Below are 18,649 nucleotides of genomic sequence, written 5' to 3'. Positions count from 1 at the left end.
ATCGCCACTGGCTAAATCTTCTCTGTAGCATTCTTCATGATCATCAAAACTATCGCGGATTTCCAAGCTATGAACTTCAGAACTTGTCTCGCCGTCGCTAATACTGTCACTTTCAGCTTCTGAGGCAGATTCATTTCTCTCTGTGATTTGTTTGAGATGTCTCGATCGCGTACCTCGACTAACAAAGTCATCACAGTGACTGCAGTAATACCTCTTCCCTCTCATTTCCAGGAAAGATACTGAGCTAAAAAAAGGACGATAATTTTAAGACACTCCAGAAATAACGCGTACTGCGATCTACTTGTACTTTGTAAGCAAACAAAATATGCTAATTTGTATGACTGTACTCACGTGATGCTTTTCCTCCAATCCAGAACGACCAGTTAGGTCGTTTAGCATAATCGGCGGGATATTTTGAGCGTCACTTTCACTTCGCTCGTGCGTGAAGTATTTCGTCCCTGCGTTGTCGATCTTTAAATCAGCTGGTCACGTATTTACTGTTCGCTGTTTTGCAATATGTCTGCTAGAGGTAGATCAGAGAATTCGAGAACTTCTCCGTCCGAATCACCTATCTCAAGGCCCTTAAATCAAACGGTGAGTTTCAACAAGTTTAAACAGCCGCGGTCCGTGTTAGATTGGTTGTTAAATTTTCCTCTCATTCTGTATTTATTATTTAGACATCTTCGAGAACAACACCAATTGTTCCACGAGGGCAAGAGCGCCCACGGATTTCCATCGAGAGATCTCGATCTCGCTCTGAAAACTGTAGCCGTCGTGACAGTGAAGATACTTCGCCGACTTTCCCATGCGTCGCCTCCAATAATTCCAACCGCTCGCGTTCAATTCTGCCTTGCAGAACGCCATCTTCCAGCTCACCGAACGGCCGATCAACTCCAGTCAACACGCCACTGTCTACTGTCAATGCAAGAGGATCTGATAGAGGAAGTTGTTGCGACCACGAGAGGCAGTTTGACGCTCTTTAAAGAAAACTTGCTGCTCTCACAGAAAAAAATTGACAACTTGCAAGGGCCATCCAACACTGTTTTGCCACAAAGGAGAAATGAAAACCTTCCAAGAGATATGCAATCTCGTACCCAGAGTCCTCAGGCTTTTTGGTCAGCGGGGCGGCGCCAGGAGAGACTCTGGGATAATGGAATTTCTTATCCCAGAAAACGTGGGATTCCGGTCTTTGTGCGCATGCTTAAGATTAAAGCGGAAGTCAAATGCCCCAAAATGGCAGCTGCGTTACTGTTATTGGGCCTGAAGGTTTTATCGGGCCTTGAAAGTGTTCGAGAAAGCCAAAATTGATTCTACACGCGATCAAAAGGAACTGGATTTTTTAACGTAAGAGCGGATCAAAGCAACTGGATTTTTTTTCATGTAAGAGTGAGCGAAAGGTGGACTTAATTCGACGTTGCCACAACAGACAAGTAACATATTTCTTTATTATTGTTTATACTTACAAATAAAAAGGAACCATCACGTCTCCTCTCACAGAACTGAGCAGCTGACTGTGTATTAAATTTATGTTCAAATTACCTTCTCCCTTTCCCTTAACAGTTTATTTCCAAATGGGATTCAATGAACACATACATGTTACCATTTGAAAATAATTTAAATCACCCCTTAATATAAGTTATATTTACTGTTGTAAATTAAGTTTTTTTTCGTCTCAAAATTTTTTAATTTTATTGGACTGAATTGCGTGCACGCTTTTCTTAAAGTGCCGAATTTAAGAATGTCATATGTGTTCGAATGCAAGCTTAAGTACAATTTCAACATCAGCATATTTAATACGTACATGCCATGAATTCAAGAGCAGCTGTGAATTTTTTTTCCTGAATAAACATTCCCTTTGCCTAGCTTTTGGCAAAACTGATAGAGAGTGCTCACATCTTGCATGCTTCTAGTGCTGTAGAGTTGCTCCCAGGTATACTAATAATGTATCTAGAAATAAAATGAAGTAGTATAACAGAGATTGGATAATTGTGCCAACAGGCTTTGAAAATAAGCTAAGGATAGTGAGTTGTGTTGAGCTTTAATTTGTTAGCTATTCTGCCTAACCACAGAGTAATAATTATATATGAGAACTGTATGGAGCGTGGTAATCATGCCACCTCTCATGATTCGGTAAATTGCATTATAATGTGATTGTTGAGAGACTGTTGATATCCTCACTATGGTACTTCATTTAGTCAGCCAATTTCTATACCATGTATATAATCTCCTTAGTCTGTTCTTGTATACATGCAATCAAGGTAAAATAATTTAAAACTATCTTATGTGAGTTCTCTAATAAATTTGGGTGCAGTGTAGGAAGCACAGAGAAGGGGTCAATAGATTGGGGAAATTGGGTTTATATTAAATTGACATAAATTTTGGTGGGGCCTGACTTCATCTGGTTGTGGAGTGTACACTTTAACTAAGAGCTGAGTCAGATAGCTCAGATACTGACACACATTACCTAATGTATTCTGATTGATTAGGGCACATTACTGGTAAATTGATAATTTCTGAATGATTTGCCATTTCTTTTGAGTCGGCTCGATGGTGATGTGATCATTAGGTATCACACATTTACTTGACTTCAGGCAAGGGAAGTATTATACTCAACCAACACTCTGCAGCTGAATAGTATAATATAATCTGTTCTCTGATCTTGCAGCTCTTGCTTGGACGACAGATAATTACTATTGTCAAACTTCCCAATATCCTGAATGATTGGCACAGTGTTGTGAGACCTTTGCTGAAGTCTGTGTAAATTATACAGCGCTTGTGGGAATTTGTGGTCCCTTGACAATAAATTATGTTAGCTAAGAACTAAAACTGAAAATTGTCAAACGTGACTCTTAGTTCAAGCCTTTCCTGGCCTCTGATTGTCTATTAGGCCACAATCTAAGTCATCCAGCATATTGCATAATGTTTGTGGGACTGGACCAAGCCTAGTGAGCTGCATTGATCAAAGGTCTAGAACAATAGAAATACACATTCAAAATAATAATTCAAAATCATATAAATTTGTCATACCATCAGTTACAAAACTGTATCTAAAGATGTTTCAAATTTCTTTTAAGCTTGTTAACAGAATAAACAATAATGCTAGTGATGTTTCTTTAACCCATAAAATATAATGAATAGTAATTTATTAATTTTTTTTTTGGGGGGGGGGGGGGGGGGTCTAACAAGCATTGACTGTAAAACTTTATGTTTCATCTATAATCACTCTATAATTAACAGTTTTGTTAACAAATTATACTTAAAAATTCTATATACTTGATGAGATAATGGTTACACATAATTTTATTAGTTACCCCCAACAGGGAAGGGGAAGGGAGTAAAGGACCCATAATTGGAATCCTTGGAATGTTCAACATATATATTTTATAGACTTGTCATGCTTTAGTAAATATTGAATGTAGTTTTTTTTGCAAGCTAGTATTGCAGTGTCTGAAAGTTTTTTCTTTTGTTTGGTTATCAGTGCAAAATAACAATAAACGATATGATTCACTAAGAAGTATAATTTCTATGCTAAAACCTGCTGGCTACCACAAATTTCTTGCTAATATTTACTAGCAATAATAATTACATGAATGAATATTACATGAAGAAATGATAGAAGGGGTTGTTTTCACCAAATTATTCAGTAAAATCCATCTACTGCCAAAATAATTATGTTAGTAAATTTGCCAATTACAAGTGGAGTGTTTGATAAGGATATAATTATGATGAAAGTGGTCACTTTCTGCACAAGGCTGTGCAAGCATTATCTACAGGTCATATGCCACACAAACTTGGGGTACTTGGCTTCCATGTTTATGTACAACAGGTACACTTGCAGTAGAATGAAATCGAACAGGGGCCTTCTCCTGTATCTCCTCAATAATAGCGTCCAATTAATTGAACCCTTCAAGGGAAAACTTGGTGTTCTTCCTTATAACATATAGCACAGAAAGTCACACCACCGCTCATCTATTTTTTTTAACAACAAATGGTACTTTAGACATGATTTCACACTTTGCAACAGCACAATTGCTTTGGCCTCTCAACAGGAATGTTTGTCTGCAAGGGAACCCACAGTTTTCTTGTCTCATACTTTGTCAATGGAGTATTTGCATGTTTTTTCAGATGAAGGGAAAAATAATATTTTAAAAAGGTTGGATTATTTTTACTTACATATATATTAATGTACAGCACATTAACAGAGTACAGTTAAACTATCATTACCTTCATCTTTATTTTAAACTCAGCTAGTGTACATTATTTGTTGAGTTATATAAAAACTCCAAGCAATATATTATGTTGTAACTTTTGTATATTTTAAGATTGAGAAAGCTTAATATTCATAAGCCTCATATTGATTCCTTTTATTGAGCCTCCACTCCACTACTTGAGTTTTTTTCTTTTCATTGTTTGTCTGTGTACATGTGGGAAATAAATAAATGCAAAGATTTTAAGGTACTTCTGCATTTCGAAGTCCAGCTTCAGGCTTCAGTATTATCTACACCTGTTTTTTGACTTGTCAAGTTGGGTGGCTCTTCACTGTCACATTGTGTTGACTTTCTTGCAGAGAAGATGGTAGTAAGTAACGAACAACAAGTCTTTATTCTCAACTGCCCCTATACTGTAAAAGTAATCTTTAAATCTGTATGTACTATTACATTTGAGATTAAACTTTCATCTGAAGGTAACCTAACACCACGGCCCTTTACACTTTTTAGGACGTAATTGTTCTTATTTTGCATGGAACATGGAACAGTTAGAACAAAATCTGCCAAAATTCTCAAAACAAAATCTCTCAAAATTTAAGAAAAATGTTCAACACACCATTACCTCCGCCTCAAAGGGGCAATTTTTTCTGAATTATTTTTCTTTGGTAAGCTGGCCATGGGCCGTGACTGACAAAAGTGAAACCTTTGCTCTCGTGTGCGGTGTTTGATCATCGTAGAGATGTCTTCGGCGTTTCCCTTGTGGCAAAACCGAAAGGGAATTAATCGAAACGGCAACCTGAGATGGACTCCACTCCACACCAGATCAGTCATCTCCAAATTTTTATCCACGACAAGGTTTATAGATGTTGAAGAACTTCTCTATTTTTCCATGATAACCTTCACTAGTAAGTACTGTAAGTAACATGTTCGAAATGTTTAGTACGTTGACGACACCAATGTCCTCTCTAATACGTTTAATGTTTCCATACTTGCGAACGGCTTCACCAATTCGTTCTCCTACCGCTTTTCTCCCAAACTGACTGATATAATTATATTTTCCGAAAATAATTTTTTGCAGCAGCGACGGTAATCAGTTTAAACTGCTCGCATTTGGCCGTGTCATTTTACCGTCGTATGACAGTAGTGGCAAACTTCCTACGATAAAACGGCTAATGTTTAGTCGGCTCGAAATTGTTTCACTGACATAATTCAAAACCCGTCTTTGAATTGGAGTCCTTCTTATTTTAGGTATGAAAAAAATAACATAAAATAACCGTGACACACACATAAAAATACAAAACAGCGAGTTTGACATTTCAAATCTCCCTCCAAAACAAGGAAGTTGGTTGGGGGGTTTCCGGTTTGGTTAACTTCCGCAAATGACCAACGGACTTCCTGTCGGTCTTCCATTGTTATGCAGACAACCAATCGAAAAAATTAAATTTTTCCATTATCCCAGAGTCTCTCCTGGCGCCGCCCCGCTGACCAAAAAGCCTGAGGACTCTGGGTACGAGATTGAGAGATATGGTGGTGAGTATTAAGGATTTTGTTGCTGATTTCATGCGCACACGTGTCATCACAATGGGCGGCCATTTTGGTTAGTTTCTTTTATACGAACCTGAACCGATGGGAACAACAGCGTTATGCAGCTAAAAAATGCCTTGTGCAGACATCTTGGCATTTACTCGTCGGGTTGGTTTGTGTATTACCCCGGCTTTCGTTGTCCCTATATGACTTGGGTGGCAACACATAGTCCGTTTTCGGCCGGTCCAGTCTGTTGTAAGGTTCTTGCGATGTCTGGGGCAAACAGTCATTCCTCTCTTCTCATCTTCAGGGACATCAAATTTGCCTTCTCTGTTGAGAATCAACTCGGCTTCGGAGATCTTTGAACCCGTCGCGCTACGCTTGCTTCCCAAACCAAGACTGACGAGATGCGAGTCAATATCTCGTGTACAGGATAGCAAGGCGAATCCACAGACCAGAAGGAGCACTTCAGATCCATGGCGGAACCCAACGCATTACAGAAGAAAGATTTGTTGTTCTTTCAATTGTCTGTTATGTAACGAACATATCGGAGGCTCGGTAATCAAGCTTCTCTTGCCGTGGCAAGTTTCACAGGTATTTGTTGCTGTTTTTATTTTAGTTAACAACAACAGACTGACTCCAAGACTTAATCTAGTATCAGGGAAAAGCTTGTTGTTACCAAGTTTAAAATGCAAATGTTAAAAGAAGCGAGAAATGTGTTCTGTTTATGATCACGTTTGACAAAATTGTCAATTACCGTGACATGTCACGCTTAATCAAAGCAAGTGTGAGCTAACACCAATTTGATGTTATTTCTGGCCAAAGCGACACTCAACTAACTTTTCCAGGGAAGTTCTACCTTGGAGAGTTAGGATAGTTTCATCGAGCTTATCCAAAAACAAAAAAGAAAAAAAAAAAAAAAGAAGAAGAAGAAGATGAAATAAAGAAAAACCCGCTGTGGAACTTTATTAGCAAAAATACCGAGTCATCTTTGACTTCGAGCGTGGCTCATGCAAACGCATTTTAATGGCTCAAGTTAGAGTTTGCTGATTTTGGGAGAACAGATGTTTGGCTTAAAAAATATCTTGAAATTTTCGGAAAGGAACACCGCACCTTTGAGAAAAACAGTTTCGAAAATACTTCACATTTGGCCCAAGACATTTTCGCGATCGCAAGGAAATTGCAAAATTCTATAAAAAATTAAGTTTTATGTGAAGTCGGGATATTTTCCGTTAACAACGTTTTTTAGACCGTAAACAATACAAGCAATTGATATGAGTCCCCAGAAATGACGCGAAATATATTTTATTGACCTTCAAATTCTGCATATATTTTGCGTGACATTAGGGTCAGTGAGGGTCAAAACCAGGGGGGGGGGGGGGGGGTGGTCAAACTACGAAACGCAACAGCAGAAGAATTGCTAAATAGTATCATTCATTATCATTTCGGACAGACATTAAATGGTGAAAGTTTGAAGGGAATTTGCGGACCCCCATCTTTCACCTCTGCCTGTTTTTTTCAGACAATGACTCTTAAGTCAGTACAAATTGCAAATTACAACAGTTGGTACAAATTGCATCATAGTTATTTGTAATATAGTAAACTTATCATATGAAGCAAATAAAAATACTTTCCAGCCTCCTTGCATCTTAAAAGTATTGATGGCTTTTTGTTGTTTATTTTACCTAAATTGGCAATCTTATGTTAGATTATTGGATTTGATTCCGCGGACTTTTGAAAACCCACGAGTGTACTATATTCACTTTTTGAGCAAGTGAATCTTTAGGCAAATATTTGCTTTAGTTCTGAATTGTTTTGTGCTTTGCCAACCTTTTTTGGGGACGCATACATAAAGCCAAATTTATCTGTGGTATTGCGTTAAAATAAAGCCTTCAACATTACCTTTACACCCATAGACTTCCACCCTCATTGATATGTGGTCATGCCAAGCTGTTGGTCGAAAACGGATGTAACGTGCCCTGATTGGTTGTTTGAGATCGTGAGTAACGATGCTGTCCCGGTCTGTGTTTCCAGTGAATTCCTAAATCAGCAAAATAGGACTTAACTCTCGCGAAACATTTATTTATTGACCCATCGTTCTTCAAAGGAACATTATCTCTCTTTTATTTGCTACAACAGCAAAAAAACCAAGCCGTCTGTCAGTGATCAACAGACTATTTAATAAGAGGTTATCTACATGACCCAAACACTAAAAAAACCGACACCAGAAAAACCTGACGTATTGTGTTATTGGGTCCGCTCTTACGAAGTACTGACGCTCGAAACGTCCGCACTCGAATTTCTTTTCGGTGGTCAATTTACCCACAAATCTGTTGATGAGCAAACATTCGTTTCTACTCCCCACCAACGCAGCACCACAGTTTCTTTAGAAACTAACCCCCTTAAGTAATTTTAACCTTACTTCATCTTAGGAACATGTATATTGTACTACATGTGAGGTCATTTCCTTAAATTTTCATGTTACATTCCCATACAAATTCGTATATGGCATGAAAAGTCATCATGGGATAGAAGTGGACACTGTTTATAAAACATGTGTTATGTCACTTACGTACCGAGGTAAAGATTATAAAATAGCATTTTTTATCCAACTTTTTTTTATTAAATGTTTTTTAATGGAGAAAATTAATAAGCGTTGTCTGAGTAGAAGTTGCGCGTGTATGAAGTTGAGTTTGAAATGATGATATGCGGCCTTTAATTCTTTTACACGAGTAAAGTTTTTTTTTATTTTAGTTTTAAAATATTTTGAACTCGCCTTGTTGACGGTCTGCCCTTTTTCTTTGTAGTACGCCAAGTTTACTCCATCGTCATTACTGTACTGCAGCTTGTATTTGGTTACCCACTGCCTGTGACTGTAACTCCACTGGCCACCATAATTTCGTCCTTGCGTTGCTACACGTGTCACAATTGTTTGCTGACTACCCAGATCAACTTGCAGCCACTGATTGCCATCATTTTTTCGAGCTGCCCAAGATCCTGATTTGGCTCCAGTTTCCTTAAAGTTCAATCTTCCCTGCGATGCGGCATGATTGTCATTGTACTGAGAAGAGGCAGTGATTTCTGCGTCTGCTATTGCTCCACCTTCCATGCCGAGAGCCTTGTGGCATTCTAGATGTTTTAAACAGCAACAAATAATAATAATAATAATAATAATAATAATAATAATAATAATAATAAAAATACGCGTGAATTGTTCGTGGCTAGTCTGACGCGGCGTTTCGTCTCGGCCAAGAAACTCTTCAGAGACCTTTAGAATTTGTACGCAAACTCGTTGAGCATCACGCTCAAAGTCCCGTTCGCAAATTTAAGATGTTAGCAGTCTGGCCCTCTATCGCTGAGGGATTCCCAACCGCACGTACACGAGTTAAAATTTATACAATAATACAATAATTCTTTATTGTATAAATAATAATTATAATATTAATAATGATAATAATAATAATAATAATAATAATAATAATAATAATAATAATAATAATAATAATAATAATAATAATACAAATAATAACAATAATAATAATAATAATAATAATAATAATAATAATAATAATGATAATAACAATAGTAATAATAATTAAAATAGTAGCAGTTGTCTTTTTATTCATTTGAAGGAGCTACTTCAAAGAGCTAAAACTCAAAGGGAATTTGTTCCTTTGCCTTCAAATTTGGACAGTAGCTAGTTTAACACATAAACAACAAAACTGTGTCTGCGAATTTTTTCTTTCGAAATATTTTTTCTCTACGAGCGATTTTTGTACGATCACTCCTATTTTGAAAATGCTGTACAACTTTTCATTGCGATTGAATATGGCAAAACGCAGACACGTTTTTTTTAGCGCTTTGGGTCCGGAAACTAAGGAGCAAATTAAATTAGCGGAAAACAAAGTTCGCTTTGACTTGTAGCTTTAAAAAGGCAATTCGCACGCTCGCATTTAGAGCTCGTGAAAAATTCGACAATTCATTTAATTTAAAAATTCTTGGTATAGTTTGATAGCTAGCTCTATAAGCTTTAATTTGATATAGAGATTTTGGTATCTACAGTTTAAGGTGGACGCGCTACAAGGTGGAAGCTTCGTTTAAATAACGAAAGCATGCTCTCAAATAAGGTAGTTCTTTAACTCGTCCATTAACTTTTCTTGGAAAGTAAGTAAGGAATGTGAAATACGGATGGAGAAATTTATTCGAACTGTTAATACCCCAGACTGTGCTCGAAATACACTGGCGAAATCCTGAATTTTGCAAGACTTAAAGCTTTTAGCACCGGAGAATACGGAATTTACTCAAAACCTACTTATTCGCTAGTTGTAAAAGATGACCCATGTGTAATATGATGAATTGCAATCATAAGCTTTTCACAACACTAAAAGCTGGAGCGCGAAGGTTAAACTTTAAAACAACGCTTTTTTTTTATTCACAAGGATATGCATGTACACGATGCGAGGTTCTAATCCCTTGAGGTTATAATAAATGGTGAAAAAGAAAGAAAGGGAGGGAGCCTGTGGACATTCTTTTGATGCCCCCGTTCGGCCCCTGTTATGCCGATAATTTTACTCGATTGAGTCGGAATATGGTTGTAGGATTTATTCTTCATTACAAATTAGGAATAATTCACCACTTATTAACTTAATATGAATGCATTATTCTTCATTAAAGTAAAAGAAGTAAAACCAGTAAAACCACTTTGACACGTGCAGCGAAATGAACCATCATTGTTATGACAGTCTGCTTTCTGGTGGCAGTTGTTAGTTGCGTTACTTGAACACTCATTGATATCTGCGCGAAAAGAATGACGCTTAGGCCTTTGTAGTCCTGTCATATACTGTACGAAATTTCTTATGGCGTCTTATCTCATCAGACTTAATATTAGGAAAGGAATTAATGTTATCTAATCTCCAGAAAATCAAATATAAATTTAGATTTTGCGACACGCGCGCTTCCAGAACGTAGCTCTTTGGCTGATATCCCCTAATATAAACCTCACCTTGGCCACAGTTTTTTCCAGTTCTTCCTCCTCGGCAGTCACAGATATAGTCATTTTTGTCGTAAAGTGGGCAACATGTTCCTCCATGTTTGCATGGGAAGCTCTCACAGGGACTCTGAGAAAAGTAACAATCCAAACCTTGTTTAACTATCATCAGAAAGCTCTTCGTATTTAATTTGTGGGACGTTTTTCTTTTCTTTTTATTATTATACCGTATTCTGTAATGGTATGATTGCTTTAAAATATAAAGGGAAAGGACGTAATGAATCGGATGAGTTTAACATATCTAAATTCACCTTACTTGCTGCATACAATTCTGCTTGTTTTAACGCTGATTAAATTTGCGATAGGTTTCTGATTGCTCGGATTTTTTCCATAAAGCCTTGGGTAGCATCAACAAAAGCTTTATGGAAGAAATCTGGGCACAAAATGAATGGACAGACTTCACTCTTATTTTGTTTGTGAGTTAACTAACGCAAACGCCTTTAATTACTTACAAAGTAAATTTAACTACTGTATAAGCAAACATTGTGGAACCCATTATGTTATTTATTTCGAGACGTGATGCCACGTGATAACATGTTGAGGTCATCGGTGCTAGTTACCAAGATTGAGTAAAGTCTAACTAATGAGGTGTTAGGGCGGTTCCGACAAGGTCTATAGTTGAGATTCCTTGTTAAAAGGGTCTTTCTTTCCCCAGCCATCAGAGTGTTCATATCAACAGGCAAGTTGTTTCCTCGCATTTTGTGCAGCGAGTTGTGTATTTGACTAGCATGGTATTTGAAAGCGGCCCATAGGTCTTGAAATCACCGTTTAACAAACCTTTTGGTATCGCTATAGGAAGTCTCACTTTTAGCTTACAGCAATTTTGCGCCAATTACTTTAATTTTTAAATTTTTGTTGTTGCTGTTGTTGTCGTTGTTGTTCTTTTGTGTGTGTTTTTGTTCTCCAAAGCTCTGAATGTGGCTAGATAAAGTTTAATGATGTTTTAATTATTTGAAACAAGTATGTTGAAAAGGATTTATTTCTCACCCTACATTGTAAACCCGTTTAAGAGTGTTAACTAATCTCTAGAGACAAAATAGATATTTAAAGGGTGAAACCCACGCTGTTTATGAAAAGACAAAACAAAACAAAAAACGGTCTGCTAAACCAAGCAAGAAGTAAAGAAGTTCATAAACTCAGTCTTTGGAAAGGATACAGAATTGTAAGTAAGATTTCCATCGAGGACTTATTACTTCAGTAACGGACGTTCACACTAATTATCGTATTTCCTTTTTCTCAGTTTGACTATAGTTGAACTTTCAAAGAAGAGTTGAGAACAAGAATAAAAATCCTCGGATTTCCGTTGGGTTGAGTGCTCTGTTTTGAACCTCATTGAAGTCCAAAACAGTCAGAAATTCTTCGAGAAACCTTGGCTTGACGGTTCGTGAGCCGTGGACTTCAAATTCAGCAGTTTAGCAGCGCTGTGGATTCGTCGGCATGTATGAGTCTTCTCGTCTCAGAAAGTCAAGCTCAAAGAAAATACAGAAGCCGAAAAAGCTGATTGCAGTCGACTACCAAACTGGTAATTCTACCAGCCTAAAGGTAAAATAAGTCCATTATATTGCGCAAATACAGCCGTTCAGTAACATACAAGTTCAAGTTCAAGATTTGAAGTTAAAGAATTCGGTTACCCCAAATTAAAGGAACTGACTTTTGGAGACAAGAGTATTTTACTTTGGACTTTGTTTCTGTAATCTACGGAAAACTAGAACAGTCAATTAAATTTATAAGGCGAATCAAGCAAGACTAACTGACATTGTAATTGTTGATAAGAAATCAGCGGAACATTGAACTTGGGAAGTGAGAAATCAATGAACGAAGTTTTTTCACCAGTAACTTTAATTTACATAATTATACATTTTAACTAGTACGCAGTTAAGAATGCCTCCTAAAGTTGAGACTATTGCAGCGCTAATTTCAAAGAGAGACATTGTAATACCTTCATTAGATGAGCTATTCGAAGAATTTGACGTGCTTTACTAAGTCGAACCCGAATTAATTGCGCTGGAGAACGTGCATGCAGAAATCGCGGTTAAATTCAGAAGTGTTTAAAAGAGCAAAGTGACAATGGCGGAAAGCTGTCGTCAGGTGACGAAATGAGTGCAAACAAACAAATTGAAGACGAAAAATTCGTAGTTCATTAAAAGAAATGTAACGCTGATAAGAAACCGTTCTCTGATCACGAAAAGCTAAACTCTATGACAACTGCAGTCACAAAAATGGCCTATGTCTTGGGATCTCAAAAGAATACAAATCATGGTCTCGAGAAATTATCCGTACCGACATGGGATGGTAGTAGAAAGTCCTACACAACCTGAAGGATGAGTTTAACTATTGGATGAAAAAGTACAAACAGGACAAAGACGAAGAATTGCAAAGGTTCCGAAATGCACGACAAAAAAAATTCTTTTTGAGACAGATCAAGTAAGACCCAGCTAAACCATCGAACACTCCCAGGCATGGAAAATTCTTGACACCGAATTCAGAGATCAAAGAAAATTAATGGATGAGCTGTTGAAGGAAATTACAAATCTCAAACCAGTAAAGAGCGATTCAACATCACTTTCTCGCAGCCACAATTCTTGGATTTGTGAACAATATGGAGCAAAACGGTTGCGCGGTCACTAATGCCTCAGAAGCGCCATTCTTCATGTCTCAGCTTCTATCAAAATTAGACGCAAAAGATAATGTACAATTTGGTCGAGAAATGCATCGCATTAAAAAGAAAGTTAACGTTTTTTATCTGATAGACTGGTTAAACAGAGAAGCAAGTTTACGCTCTCAGGTCAAAAAGGATTCCGACTGTCACAGCAACACTGGTGATCGCCAATTACAATTTTCACGAAAATCACACAATCATGCCGCAAACAGCGAAAAACCCAACCATGATTTGTGCCTGCTAGGCTGCGCAGCGAAGCACCTACTTTCGAATTTCCCAATTGTTTCTAAAAGCAACAGTTGATCAGAGGTGGGATATAGTGAAGCAAGTGAATCTATGTCGGAAGTATTTAAGAAACCACCACACTGACTTCTGTAAGAAAGAAGACGGCACCACATGCGACAAATGCACAAGAGGGCACCACCGCTTTCTACATAATGAAACCGCATTGCCACCGGTGAATTCTAATTTAAGTCCCCACGTTTCACCATTTACAAGTAAAACGCAAGAAGCCCGCAACCATAGCGCGCAGGAAAGGAAGAACGTCCTCGGGCTTTTTGCCCAGTACAGATAGTCAAAATAAAGGACAGGGATGGAAATCACGTCGAAGTTCTTGCTATGTTAGATAGTGGTTCTAACTCGAGTTTGATGTCGATGAATGTAATAAGGAAACTAGGCGGACCTAAAGTACACTTCACCATGAGCTTGGACGGAGGTCAGAAGTACGAAGAATCAGAGCTTATTAACATAACAGTAGTTTAAACTTCTGAAGAAGACATACAGGCCTTCGGTCTATCAATCATTTCAACATTGTTTCAACGCAAACTACATTGCATAAGCAACACATGGTGTAATCTACAGCGTTTATAACGCAGTGTGTGGATAGAAAAAATGTTGTGAACTTTTTCAACTTTTGTTGATGGAAATTTAAATGTGGTGTTAGCCATAGACACCCTGGTCAATACGAATGTACACCTCTTCTTAAATGTGAACGAGACATCACGAGACATCTGGAAATGTCTGGCCTTAGTGAAGATCCGGCCGATCGTTGGAAAGTGAAATGAAACTGCTACTAGCTCGTGTAGCTAAACGCCATTTTGTTTAATTTTTAACTTTGTTTTAATCTTGTTGTGTGAGAGTACATTAACGAAGGTTTTTTTTTTTTTATCAGGAATGTTTTCGCGGGATGTGTCTCATGATTTCATAACTATATGTCCCCGTCATCGGGCGGAATGTGGTATAAGATGTAGAACAGGGAAAATTATGTCTTTGGTACCAAGCCCAATAATCGCATATAAGTTAGCAAAAGTGAAAGTAACACTACACGCAGAATAAACAGTCAACTATCTTCACTTATTTTGAGGGAAACAGGCCAGCTAATTGCTGTTGGATCGCGTAAGTGATTTTTACGTAATGTCTTGTAATTTTTACTGAAGTTCTCATGAGAGATCGATGGCTCAGGTAATAACAAATTCTTGGTTTTCACATGACGTCACCAATTTCCAATATTCAAAACCAGGAAGCCTACAGAAATAATGCCTGCATCTAAGGAAAGATTTCCTGAAAATATATCTCCTCACAATTCCTTAGCTCGATATCGTGCTTTCTTTTCACAACAGAACAATTTCAATTTCAGAATTCTCATCGTGCGTGACATTGGGAGGACGGCTGTGCCAAAGTTGTTCCGAACTTCAGAATTACTCTGCCCGCGATTTTCATCATTCTAAACAATGTAAGTATTTGTCTAAATTTTTCGAAAGCTCACAAGAGAAAACAAACCTCTCTTCTGGCGAAAGTGAACTCCGGATGTTTTTTTTTTTTCTTTTTTTTCCGGCCACCATGTTGATGTCCCTTAGAAGGGCTCCAGCATGGCGTCTCGATACAAAGCTCTATAAATTTGTGTGGAACATTATGTCAAATAACTCGAGTACGGAAAACAGTACAGACCTAAGACTTAGACAGAGTCCATATTTATTTATCGTCATTCAAAGAATATATTTTTTTATTTTTATTTTGATGGCGTGACAGTGAGAACAGGCAATAGCGGTTCCAGACGTAATACATAAGAGCCCATTAAGGATTTTTTTTTACTGAAGTGATGGAACCCGGGAGTAGGGGGAAGGCACTCAAGGGAAGTACGATGGGTACGATTGGAACCCCTATTCATTTCTGGAGGGAAGTAATATTTTGCTTATGAAGATAAAAACGGAGATAACGTAGGTGCACTAGGAGTTTCTTTTAGTTCTGATTCAACAGTCCTTCTTTATTTAGTGACGATTTGTGCGATGTTTTGCTGGTGACTACCAAAAGGAATATGTTACATTTCATTTTCACAATACCGTGTACAGCAACACGTGACTTGAAAAAATTTGACAGGTAACACAACACCAAAATAAACGCGATGAATTGGCTTCTTCGTTTTCTGTGTCTATGCGAGGATTATTTACTCCCTATTTTTAAATAGTTCTAATGAACAAGTAAGCTAGTCTTTTGAAATGTTTTTACAAGACGGAGGGTTTTACTCTAGTGATAACTGTGCAAACTTGGAACACGGAACACGATATAAGGTCAATCATGAGTAAACAATCCTAAAATGTAAATAATTAGAAATTTGCGATGCGGGAAATCTAATTCCCAAGTGAGTATTATACTTTTCTTAGATTATTTTAAACTCTGATTTATTTCATTGTATCTTGTTACTTTTTGGACTTAATATCGAGTACTATAGCCAAGAGACGGACCACTTAAAATGGAATCGTCGATGGTCCGTAATAGCCTCTGTCATTTCTTTATATTCTAAAAATAAACTTACATTTTATGGTTCATTTCTCTCATACCTCAAAATATCTACTTTTAATGACATTGTTTGTTTGCTCCATGGTACATTTTGAAGGCTTCTTTAGAAGCGTTTGGACTTAAAATGATTGATTTTTTTACCTCGTAACCATTCGCGCAAGTTCATCCGACCCAATTTCAGGCCATCCCTTTAATAGCTTTTTTTTTAAAAATTATTATTGGTTGGACAATTTTGCTTTATTAGTCTCTCAGATAGCAATACTGGTTTAGATAACAGAATTTCCATCAATTCTTTCCCCTTTGATGGGTAGTTATAGCTTCCGTGTGATTTTCTCCTCGATTTGCATAATTACGTTTTCCTTTGTTTTCATTTCACGTTCTTGTCGCGCCGGCGACTTGCGGGGGCTCAAGTTAAAATTTTGATACTCGCAAGCATTTTAATTGTCAGAGCTGAAACTTCAGGAGTAGTTAATAAAATAATAGTTCTTTCGGTATTTTGGTATTTTTTTTCAATTTGTGACACACCAGGATCGACTTTTGACGGTTAAAGTTGGGCGTTATTTTGACTGCCAAAACAACACACAATCAGGGTGCACACAATAGAAGCCACAAACTCTATTGCAATAGTTATTTTGCTAAACCTTTTTTTATGCAGTTTTAAAGCGTTGGATGTCTGCTAAATACACGAGTAACACGAGTAACATCAAGTCAATATCAGCTTTTGCGCGCTTGTACTGTTTCGATAAAAAATTGGTGAAATTTGCACCCATTTCCCGAATAAAAAAATGTATTTTTAGCGAATTTTCGAAGTTTTCTAAAATTCTCAAAATGTAAAGCGCTTGGGAATTGTTTAATATCATTTCTTGAAATAGTTCATCCACAGGGATGTTTGAGTGGTATGAGATCCTCGATATTTTCCGACATTGGCTCTTTTTTTTTTTTTTGGCTCTTAAGGGTTCATCGATGATAATGTTTTCAGGAAAATTAATTTAAAACAAGCATATTTTCAGATTTTGGAAGATCTGCATTTCTTAAATACAAAACTTGATATTATTGCGGTAAATTTCATCTTTTTATATCATTTGTAGCTTTTCGTCTTATTTTTATCCCTTTTTGGACTGATGTTGGTGTTTTTCTGAGGTTTGGGGTATTTCCAAGATTGCGGACCCAAGATGGCATCGTTCCCGCGTCATGAGACGTCTAGTATTTAACTTCCACTTGCGGACATCTAATTAAACATCTTTGAACGCACTAACTACACTTCATTTCTCATTCCAAAGCTTGAATATTTGCGAAGTTGTGAAGGGGTGTATTTATGGGGAGGGGGGTTTCCCCGCCACAGACTACATAAAAAATGCCCGGTCCTGTGAACATTTTAAAAGAAGATGAGCGGAAATAAATTTTAGTATGGCTAACATCCCAAAGAGCTACTTAAGTATTTTTGAACTAAGGGTAAAACTTTTGACTAACTAGAGGATATTCTTAAGAAAGGCTACGATCTAATCCACTTACCGTCACGGTGTAGTGATGGAAATTGTGGCTTGACATAAAACTTTGGGAATGATTGTACTTGTCTGTTGCAAGGAGATGACAAACATGGCGGTTCGAGTTGATGTCAGGTAGAATGGCAATATTGAAGGAGAAACACGCTATGTTGATGATGCAATCAAAGGCACGCTCGATGTAGTCATCCACATTGATAGTGTCCAAGACATAGGAAACGTTTAACTTGTGGTTTAAGAATGCCTTGAATTTTCCGTAATGGAGATGTTGATATTTACCCCTTTCGATCTGCCGAAGAAAACGAGAAGAAAAATATGTAGAAATTGCTGTAATCCTCAGCGAACAGTCCTTCTTCAGACATCATGAGCAAAAATAGCCATTAGTCTCATATTGGCCATGAAGTTGATAAAGAGAAGGTACGAGTCAAGATCTTGTGAACCTAGGTACAATTCTAAATAAGATAAGCCTGTACACACATCCATCCTGTACAAGTTTCCAATTGAATAGTTTAAACCAGTTGCCATTAATTCGATCCTTCCTTGTACCCATTTCTTTAAATGTATAGCTAAATGAAATTAAATGATGATCACTCAAAGGTCATTTTTGAAAATCGTAAATGCCACACATTCAACTTTAGGGTGATGACTAAATATTTTAGCTTTTTTATTTCAATTCTCGTCATAATGAACGCAGGTCTGAAGAAATCGTACTACGGTATGTATCCAGTATGCAGCATGGCAACAAGCGATTTGATAGCATTTGAAAACCTAGTTTTAAAATTAGTCTGGCGAAAAGGCGACTGACCTGTGCGTAATGTTGAGCAAACTTGGCGAATCCAAGAGCGACCAAAAGGGCTGTTACTGCAAGACGCATTTTTATCCTTTGGAGGGTGTTTACCAGAAGCGTTCTGAG

At 37.3% G+C, this 18,649-nt stretch overlaps 3 protein-coding genes across 3 annotated transcripts in view; 1 reads left to right on the top strand and 2 right to left on the bottom strand.

Moving 5' to 3' along the window:
- LOC146473862 (uncharacterized) overlaps positions 1-240 on the bottom strand; it is a 4,286-nt gene extending 4,046 nt beyond the window's left edge. Inside the window, 1 exon segment of the mRNA XM_085117841.1 lies at positions 1-240. This exon segment is cut by the window's left edge and continues 22 nt beyond it. Within this exon segment, the coding sequence (XP_084973967.1) occupies positions 1-225 (225 nt within the window). The 5' untranslated portion in view covers positions 226-240.
- The window catches only part of LOC146473860 (retinoschisin-like), a 25,602-nt gene extending 6,953 nt beyond the window's left edge, over positions 1-18,649 (bottom strand). The window contains exons 1-5 of the mRNA XM_085117910.1: positions 18,542-18,649; positions 17,747-18,025; positions 10,735-10,849; positions 8,509-8,861; positions 7,635-7,773 (exon numbers count right to left, since the gene is read on the bottom strand). Coding sequence (XP_084974036.1) covers positions 7,635-7,773; positions 8,509-8,861; positions 10,735-10,849; positions 17,747-18,025; positions 18,542-18,610 — 955 coding nt within the window. The 5' untranslated portion in view covers positions 18,611-18,649. The remainder of the gene's footprint in view (positions 1-7,634; positions 7,774-8,508; positions 8,862-10,734; positions 10,850-17,746; positions 18,026-18,541) is intronic.
- On the top strand, positions 277-1,074 carry LOC146473861 (uncharacterized). Its single transcript, XM_085117926.1, has 2 exons — positions 277-594; positions 678-1,074. Exons 1-2 carry the CDS (start codon positions 517-519, stop codon positions 981-983), a joined length of 384 nt encoding a protein of 127 aa, XP_084974052.1. The 5' UTR covers positions 277-516; the 3' UTR covers positions 984-1,074.

The sequence above is a fragment of the Pavona decussata genome, unplaced genomic scaffold (genome assembly GCF_977016875.1).
Source record: "Pavona decussata unplaced genomic scaffold, jaPavDecu1.1 SCAFFOLD_92, whole genome shotgun sequence".
NCBI lineage: Eukaryota > Metazoa > Cnidaria > Anthozoa > Scleractinia > Agariciidae > Pavona > Pavona decussata.
Note: the sequence above shows the minus strand (reverse complement) of the source record. Positions and strands in the feature narration are given on the sequence as shown.